We start from the raw sequence: 10,194 nt of genomic DNA, 5'->3' as shown, positions 1-10,194 counted from the left end.
TATTCAGTAAATAGGCCGCAATGGGTACTTTTACACGTCATTTTTTAAACTACCAGCGCTTTCGGAAAGACCATCATTGCCAAGAAGAATTCGCCGCAAGTAACTTGGCAGAAAGTCATTTTTTCATAATAATATCATTACAAATAAAATACTTAAAAACTATATTATACAATTAAAGAAAAAAGAATACAAAAAAAAAAAAATACAGGGATGCATGGGGTCCCTTAGTTACAATACTAAACACTAACTATATCTAAACTATATCTACGTTCAGTGGAAGTGTAGAATGCTTCCACAGTCATAAATTTTAAAATAATCTACATTTTGTGTCTTTTTGTTAACTGCTAAACTAAATGAACTAAAATAATTTCCTTGCTCACCCGCGACCTTACCTTTCATTGATATGGACCTCCGCAAAGTAACGCCTGATTCAATAAATTATTTGCTAAACTAAACTAAATTTACTTAGGAACTATTTTTGTATGTACATAGGATCTATATAGCGAGTGAAGCAAAACATAGTAGTGGTGCGTGTGTGTGTGTGTTTGTGTCACCAAGACTCGTGCCGAGAGCCTCTAGGAGGCGCCTCGCGAGAGTCTGGATGGGGCATTAGACATAGTGCACAAGCCCACCCCTTTCACCAGCAAGTGTATCGAAGGTTTTATGTTATAATCGGCGGTAAAACTTTACGGACCTTCCACCTGCGACCGATCTTTCGCTCCGCGGAGCGAACCCATGTTGTTGTTGACATGAATACATCCGATATTATACAGATTAGATACAGATTAATAACAATAACAGATTAATAAAGATTAAAAGTCTCTCTCTGTCTGTCTGTCTGTAATCAAATCTTGCAAGTTAAATTTGACCAACTTCCAGTAGTCAGATTGACTTGAAATTTAGAATACTTATGTAAATCGCGTGACAATACAATAATCTAGTAGTGACATCCTGGTATTCCAGCCAGGATCGTCTCTACAGGACGGAACTCATCAACGGTTGATAGCATCGATTTGAAATTTGGTATGCAAATGCAGTTTGGGTGACAATGCATGTACAGTCAACAAAAAGTACAGTCAGCAAAAAAAGCTTGTATTAAAAATGTTTTTTTTATGGTTAGGTTATTTTAAGTATAGTTAGAAAAGTATAGGCCTCTCAGTCGCTCAGCTACGTACACATACTACTATCTTCGTTGCACAAACACACCTTTTCGAATCACCTTTCAGTCTTCAAAGAAGACGATTCATAGACCAAGACATTGTAGGATCAAATAAAACTGAACTTTATTCAATCACAGGCGGAAGATTACGGCTAGGTACATAATAAGTACAGTATAGCGCTGATAGAATTAACCCTCGACGTTACGAGTGGCGTTGCGGCCCGTGTTATTGTAACTGTTGCGCGAACATAGCTGTTGCTGGAAGAGGCGGAGTAGTTGTGCCCACCTTCTACCGCAAACAGAGCAGACTCCGTAAGACTCCGTTTTATATTATTCCAATGTCGTATCTTGCCATTCCGCTGACACTAATATAATTTTCACTTCTCATGCTCGTAAAGTTCGTGTTTATGCTGGATCTAGGTGACATAAAATGACTTTTTATGCTCTAGTGCACAAAGTAAAATCTTCGTCTAAGACCAACTTGTCAACAGCCAAAAACAAGAAAGTTTCTTAATATTTTTTCGACGACCAGATGTAATTATATTTTTTATATAAAAATAAAAATACCCAAACAAAAAAAAAAACAATATCTCAAGAATAAGATATAATAAGGCATGAAAAATAAAAGGTTACATAGAAAGTGAACAATTGTTTCCACTGTTGCTATTTAATTTCATCGCAATCTGAGTGAAAAGTAGAGTGTCAAACTCGAGCATTAAACCCATTTTCCCCTCGACGTGTTTATCCACCCTCGCCGTACCGGCTCAGGTGGCTATATGAACGTCTTGGGTAAAAATGGGTCGTTTTATGCTCTTGTTCTATAATCTACTATTGATATGAGAGTGAGAGGGCCGGTACGATACGCACTTCCATTTTCGAATTTCGTAATACCCCCCTGCCCGCTGGAGCGGAGCGAGGCAGCGTAGCGGTGAGCGAGATAAAAATCCACCAATAGAATTGCATAAATTCTTCGCTCTTCTTCAATAGACAGGGAGTAGGTAACTAGTTTGAAGTTTCATAAAAACCGGGAAGCGAAACGAGAACGAAGGCGGGGTGGAAGAAGGAGCGCTTCCTTGCTCCTCAAAGAGGAACTCCTCTCTCCTCTGCAAGAAACTACTGCTCAAAGAAGAAAGGATGACACACAAGAAGAAACCCGGTGGCCCGGTGGTGTTCGAAAATCGAAGTTCGTATGGTACTGTGGGGACTGTAACTTGATAAGAGCTTAGGTAATGGGTATCTACGCGCGTGACTTTAACTCAGTTCAAATAAAATAGATATTTCTTTAATCATTCAGATTTATTGTAGGATTTATAATTAGATTACATAGATAGTTCCAGCCGCTCAGGCTGTCGGGAGCAATCTGTGTCCCGGCATGTTTACCGCTGTCAATCGTCTTTTAAAGTCAAATTCTAGAATCATACAATATAAAAAAACTACCTTTATACATAATAAAGCCAATCCAGCCTGCGAGGTGGTCCGTTTCACCACCTGCCAGCGGTATACAGCCTAGTCTCTACGACAGTTGTCTCACCGCCAGCGAGGAAACGATTGGCTATCGACTATTTTCTCGCTCAAGAAACGAACAAAAGATATAAGATCCTGTGTGAGTAAAAGAGACATATATATTAATAGTTGATCGCTGGCGGTTCACACTGCCGGCGAGAACTCGCTCTTACATCTTTTGTCGCATCGACAAGAGCTACAAAACTCGCTGAGCTATAAAACTAGCTCAGCGATACTCGCTCAGCGCTGTTAGCTTGGCGGCCGTCCGGCTCGAGCGAGTGGAACGAGTAATCGCCCGTCGTGCTCGAACACTCGCTTTTCATTGCTCGCCCACTCGTTTCTGTTACTCGCTCTGCTCGCTTCTCGCTCATCGTCGGCGGTGAGACAAGTGCCTAAAGTACCGTCCCTCTCGCTCTCGTATTAAATAGTGTAAACAAGTGTCAGAGGCACCGAACGACACGAACTTCGATTGTCGAATTTCGTAGTAGCCCTGCAGCTTTGCTATAGGCTCACAATCTACGTGCCGACTTGAGCCATCCAGGGCCCGAACATCTTCGACTCCAGTAACAGCGGTCCGATATTTATTCCCGCACGGTAGTTTTACGATCGGCCGTAAATGCGCTCTTATTGGCCACATTTACATAATACGAGCCGTACTAACGCAAAATATTTACCCCCACCTGCGTTACTTACGCGTCTTAACCTTTTGCCTTCACAACAATAAAATACAAGGGTTTTTATTCATAAAGGTTCGTCTTATATCACCTATTTCGATGTAGTGTACGGCCGATATATTCTGACGGTAGTAAAACAAAGTAACGTGTGCCTTAATACATGGGAAAGTGGTTTTTACGAACTTATACAAGTTAGGCCCTAAAGAGTAAGTTGTATCAAACTGCTATAACGATATTCAAGTCTTATTGGCTGCAGCTGAAAATCAGCGCTGTAGATCTGTATCTATCAGCATTGCTAAGCTGCCAGGCCTTTTGACTGAATATTTAAGTAAAACTTTATAATTGCTAATTGTTAAGCTTTATAATTTATAGGTACGTAAGCTTGTCGTTACCACAGTGTAAGAAAATGTAGTTCTTAGACTTTGTCGTTACTTTGTTCATACGCCGAATAAACATTATCTTTCTTTATTTCTATATCAGCCGTCAAACCTCCGTTTTAGTTCATTTCTGCAAGTCGTATTTCACTTAGGCCCTGTTTTTAACCCCCGACGCAAAAAGAGGAGTGTTATAAGTTTGACCGCTATGTGTGTGTCTGTCTGTGGCGTAGCTCTTAAACGGGCGGACCGATTTAAATGCTTTTTTTAAACAGGTTTTCTAGCGATGGTTCTTAGACAATGTTTCATCAAAATCGGTTTAACCGTTTTTGATATATTGAACTTTGTATCACTTGATGATAATTTTTATGACAAATCTATGATGCCGTCTCTATTTGTTTTGTCCGAATGAACATTTATCGATGAGTGGTGAAACGCCCTTTTAAATACATACTTAACTTGCCACAAGGGAAAACGTTAGTTTGTGCGACAAACACCAGTTTTCATACAGAAAACCAGCCTTCCTTTACTTCCATTTACACTTACATTTAGGTCACAGAAGCTCAACTATCACAAGTGACACACAAAATTTTAACGCGTTTCAAACTCTATACGAGTTTATTCTCAAAGCTATAAGGAACACGACCGCGCGACCGTTCTAAATAAAAAGCAAAAAACAAAACTGCTTTACGATTGTTAGTAATAATACATAACTCTTATATTTTAAGGATTACTATCGAATTCTATATTAAACATACTTATCAAATCGAAACAAATGACGAAGACATTTGCACAAAAATACAGACTTCTACCGGGTGTGGCCTGTAATATGAACAAATTATTAAAACATAGATCATAATCCACAAATTGAACAACATTAGTTCAGCGACTTTAAAAAATAATTAGTTTTTTAATTTTTATTACACTTTTAAGTTTATTCGAAGAAGCAATGTAAAGCGAAATGCTTGATGTGTATAGCGTGACAGGCGACGCCAGTTGTGTTCTAAGATGGCGTACGTACATCTATATTATATATATGCGTACGTTCATTGATAGCATGCAGTATTTAATTTGTATGAAAAAAGGAAAATTCAAAGACTCCATTATTTAAAAAGTCGCTGAACTAAAATGTTGTTCAGTTTGACGAGGACGATCTATGTTTTAATTTTTTGCTCGTATTACAGGCCACACCCGGTATATGGGTGTAGGTATCTTTTCCCTGCAGCTGACAGTACATTCTTTCTTAGATAACTTAAACATAATAATCAAACAAAACGCAAACTTATTTCAAAGGGCATTATCATTCCCTTCATTACAAAGAACTTCCAAATATTGTTGTTTGCCTTTCGATTACAATATCAAAGCAATCTTTCCACAGATTAGAAATCAAAGGTAGAAGCACAAATATTTTGTTTTCCCCCACTGTCCGAGGCGATTCCCGAACGAACTGCGAACTTCAAGAAGTTCCTTTTAACAATTTCTGAACGTATCCAAGCGTCGTGACCGCGGGGGATATGACAGGCGTGTGTGGATCTACCTTCATTTTGATAATAAATCCAATTTGACGTTTTATAGCGAAAAGATCCTTATGGCTTACGGCGCTTCAAGATGCTTCAAATTTCTTCTCCTTTTTTGTACATACTTACCTTATTTATACCTAATGCTAAAGTGTAAGTTCATAATGAGTGAACCTACAAATAAGCTGTATTTTTCGGTTGTAATAACCCCCTAGCTTAGAGTCAAAGTCAAAGTCAAAATATCTTTATTCAATTTAGGCTATAAGAAGCACTTATGAATGTCAAAAAAAATCTACCACCGGTTCGGAACAACCTCTGTTGAGAAGAATCTGGCAAGAAACTAAACGAGGTATATTTTTTTAAACAGATTTACAATATTATTAAATGATATGTATACGTATCACAAGTATTTAAAACAAATTTATTTTTAACATAGTAGGTTCGCTACACAGGTTCGCTATTTGAAGTGATCGCTAATGCGGGTCGGAAGAGAGAGATCGGAGAGTGATGCAAACTCGAATAGCTAATGTTGTCAAGTGTTCAGAGATAGTGGTCATATTTAGGTATTCCAGGTTAAATAACTAGTTGCCTAGTTATATTTTTCATTTTCCCAGCCATGTCCACTGCAGTCCGTCGGCGGTGCGATTGATATTCAATTCGGAGAGCAGAGAAAGATCGCTTCGGGACGGTATGCGCAATTGAATTTGAAAACAGCCACCCCGCTGCGGTGGCCAGGCTGGAACAGGCCGCAGGACAACTCTGTTAATTTGCCAGCGATTGTCTCTCACCGGTTCAATTACAGCCAGTCCCTCTGGTCTTACATTAACTTTGTTAGTTTTTTTTACAAGCTTTTATTTAGTTTCACCCGAAGGTTTCACATGTCCCGCATGCCGGTCCCGGTCGCTTACATAACGGCAACCTGGGCCAACTCGAGAACATGCGTTTTCCCAGAAATAACACCAACAGGGCTACTACGAAACTCGAAGCTCGAAGTTCGTATCGTACCATCCCTCTCGCTCTCGTATTAAATAGTATAAGTGTCAGAGGGACCGCACGACACGAACTCGAGTTTGGAGTTTCGTAGTAGCCCTGTTGGTGTTATTTCTGGGAAAACGCATGTTCTCGAGCTGGCCCCAAAGTCACGATTATTTATCATTGTGATTTTTTTCGTAAATGTAACGACAGTCACGGCGAGAAGAAACCAACGCTTTCGCCTCTCTATTTTAGATAACTAAAAGTCCTCAAAGCAAAGGCCAGCCTGGCCAACGCGCCCCCGCGCGGCGCGGCCATTCTCCCGCCCATAGACAACAGTTTTATTGTTTTTATATTTATTTATCCCGGGTTCTGCTGTCCGCTGCCCTATCGTTGGCGCCCTTGATGGAAGGAGACAACAGGCTGTTGATACGACAAGTCTAAAAAAATGGCATTATTAACTACCCTAATAAATCCTAACTTCTTTATTAATTATTACCATTATTACTATTTTTTTTAATCCGAATGTGAGTATTTTGTATATTTGTTTTATTTTTATACGATAAGTAATATTTTCGTCATTCATTCAGTTTAGATTTTTCTTAATATTCAGATAATGTAGAGCCATAAGAATAAATTCAGCTTGTACTTGTTATGATCCGTTTTCTTTCCCGTATAAGTCGAATTTAATACTAAATGAAGTTTAGATTTAGAAGATTCTGGCAGAATATCGGCGTTGTGAAGAAATTTGTAACTTTCTGTTCAGCCTAGTTCCCTTTTTGTGTCTATTTTGCTCGTAAATAATGTGGTTGAATTATAATGTTTGGTTTAGTTAAAGTCTATTTTCTTTCTTTCAGCTAACAAGGGCTAAGGGTCCAGGCTTAATATAAGCCCTTATGAAGGCTATACTTTTCTTAAAAGGCCGGCTAAATGACGACTCCTCTTGAGTAGTTGGGCGATGGTGATCATTTCATTTTTGAAGAATGGAACAGTGATTGTGAAATAAGAACCCGTATTAAAATCGCTCGTAGTGTCTTCAATGACATGAGAAAGATTATTTGCAGTCGCAGCCTTAAAATATCTTTGAGCACTCGCCTAGGTACTTTAATGTTATATATTATATGTATAATATGGCTTGATTGCTTGGACAATTAGGATCTCCGGAAACGTGTCGAAGCATTCGAAATGTGGGCCTATAGACGCATGTTGGCCATGAGCCGGACACATCGAGTGACCAACGTTGAAGTAAGTACTGCGCCGTGCTGGGAGGACACGCCAGCTAATGCAGACCATCAAAAAAAGGAAAGTTGCCTATGTGGATCACGTATTAAGAAACGACAGATATACGAACTTTTGCAAATGATAATGATGGGTAAAGTGGCAGGCAAAAGAGCAGTGGATCGTACGAAGAAATCGTGGCTACGCAATATCCGGGAATGGACGGGAGTGAAGAGCGCCGCGGAGCTTTTTAGACTGTCAATAGACCGAATTACTCGTAGATATGCGGAGCTCACTGCCAACCTTCACTAGTTGGAGAGGCACTTGAGGACAGAGAGAGATCATTTCCCATCAGATGACCCATTTGCTCATTTGCCTCCCTATCATAATAAAAAATAATAACAAGTTTTTAGTAAGAACCCTGGGTAATTTGTTTTGCCGAGAGATGTATTTCATCTTATCCACACAAAGCCGTCCGTATCAGGTGAAAGCAAAGGTCCGGCTATAATACGTCAGCGCGATTTAGAATAGCCACCCCCGCTTTATCGTAAACCTTTACACACTTACACATCCATCCACCTCCAACCAAACCCGACCTTACACTCTTACAACAAGGACCACGCGCCCGCAAGCTATGTTGGTAAGTGTGTATGATATTTTGCCGTTCGATAGCAATCCAATATCGTGTCGCATTTGATCGCGTCGTTTCGAATATTACTCATACCTACATTGTTCGTAAATGGATATGAATACGTGAGACACGTTACGGAAAACATGTTTTGATTACCTAGTGCCTATAAGGACAGTTTAGTATAGAGATGTATGTAACACCATAATGTAGTCAGCAGTGAAGACAACTAAAAGTTGGAAAACCCCCGACTTTATCACGTCAAAGTTCATCATCTCAAAAAACTTTGATGAAACATGTCTAAGAACCATCGCTGGAAAACTTGATTTCCACCCGTTTAAGATCTACGGTGCCACGGACAGACACACAAACACGGTCTAACTTATACTTAACAGCATAAAAGCATAGGCGGTTTTATCTCTTCCGTGCGAGATTTCCCTTGTGTATTTTAAATAACTGATTACTGATGTACCTACCTGCGGCTACAGCGTCATCTAGTCGTCACAGAAAATATCAGCATCGAGTCATGGTCGGACGCATACGAGTAAATACAACTTCTGACGTAGGTATGTATACTTCCTTCGGACTTCGGTCCCCAAGTAAAAAGGTCTGCCTGAAGAGAGATCTCTATTGTGATATTATCTCAGCACACTACTAATATCAACCCAGCCCACTAATTTGTTCCACTGCTGAGCACCGGCCTCCTCTTAGAACGGAAGGGCTTGGGCCGTAGTTAGGGTTGACATTTTTTTTTTACAACAAACAAAGTAGGTACCTAGAGCTTCGATCAACCTAGAGACAATATTTTTAACATTAGAAAGATAGTTCGTAGGTCGGTTAAAAATCAAAGTGTCCAAACTGCCCATAACATGATAAAATTAATAAAATATCGATACAAATAGGTTGTGATAATGTCGCTCTCGCCATGGCAAGATGGCGCACGTCACTTTTTGCCGCCAAAACTTCGCTCATTTAGTTTTTATTGCGTCGCCCGTCGCCCACTATGGTCAGTGTTCTTGTTACCATCAATCACTGCTTATGCTAAAATATAAGCAAAACTAAATGTCCGGAAACAACTGTTAGCAAAAAGTTTATAAAGTGTTGAAGGTATTTTATTCCATAATATTAATTATTGCTACCTATGTATCGCTAAAAATGATTTAGAAGTGTATTTATTTCAAGTCTAAGAGAAAATTGTCTATTATATTGCCATCTATTGACGAGTAGTGGAACTTTTGAGTTTAGTTTAAAAGTTAAACTGTAGATGGCGATAATTGTTTCGTCTTTTGTTTTTATCTTATTGAGTTAGTTTCCAATCTAATAACTAAAAGATAATGCAGAAATCTCACTCAATCAATTAAAAATATTTCAATTGAGTGGAAATCTAAAATGAAATCATCACGAGTCTAACTTTGTTATTCAAGCGCAGCACCCTTCCTTAGCGCCGTGCTTTTAAAAACAAACTAAACGTCACAACACTTGACACTTCTCCATTGAATCGCGCGTCGTGTGGTCGAACGGCTAGCAAACAACGTGGTGTCTTATTAAATTGGGATAAACATTCCATTCAAAATGAAGGGTGACAAGAACGTAGACATCCAGGCCCTCAAGGACATCGCGAACAAACTGAGGATCGACAGCATCGTCGCCACAAATGCGTCAAAATCTGGGTGAGTGTCTAACCTCGAGCGTCACCGCTTGTTGAGCCGCTATTTTGAAGGTCTAATGAAGGTTAGGGATGCATTTAAATCCCATTAGAATCAAACAAATCCAGTTATTACATAGACAAGTTGCTTATGAACATAGATTCCCTTTATTGTCACGTATTTTTATCGACAAAAAAACGGAATAATTTTGCTTTTTGATTACGATTGACGCGTACCGGCGTTTAAAATGCGATGTTAATGAGTTTAGAAGGCCGGTTAGCGCACACAGCGGTATTCCGGTGGACTTTTGACCCGTTTTTTATGGGCATCATAGTTGTTGGCATACATTGTTAGGTTTGGAGAGGTTAGGATAGGACCACGTGGTCTTACCATGGGCCTCAAGGCCGCCCCGGTCTCTTACATTACATCACATCGGTTATCGCAGTTTGCTGTGTCATTGTAACTATCTCTGATGAAAATCAGTGCTGTAGCTTATGTCAGTT

The 10,194-nt window shown here is 39.5% G+C and overlaps 1 protein-coding gene across 1 annotated transcript in view; it reads left to right on the top strand.

Moving 5' to 3' along the window:
* The first annotated feature begins 9,515 nt into the window (after positions 1-9,515).
* Positions 9,516-10,194, top strand: part of LOC141438907 (transketolase-like protein 2) — a 25,258-nt gene continuing 24,579 nt past the window's right edge. Inside the window, exon 1 of the mRNA XM_074102960.1 lies at positions 9,516-9,715. Within this exon, the coding sequence (XP_073959061.1) occupies positions 9,618-9,715 (98 nt within the window). The 5' untranslated portion in view covers positions 9,516-9,617. The remainder of the gene's footprint in view (positions 9,716-10,194) is intronic.

Source organism: Choristoneura fumiferana, chromosome 20, assembly GCF_025370935.1.
Source record: "Choristoneura fumiferana chromosome 20, NRCan_CFum_1, whole genome shotgun sequence".
Taxonomy (NCBI): Eukaryota; Metazoa; Arthropoda; class Insecta; order Lepidoptera; family Tortricidae; genus Choristoneura; species Choristoneura fumiferana.
This window is presented reverse-complemented; position numbering and strand designations above follow the sequence as displayed.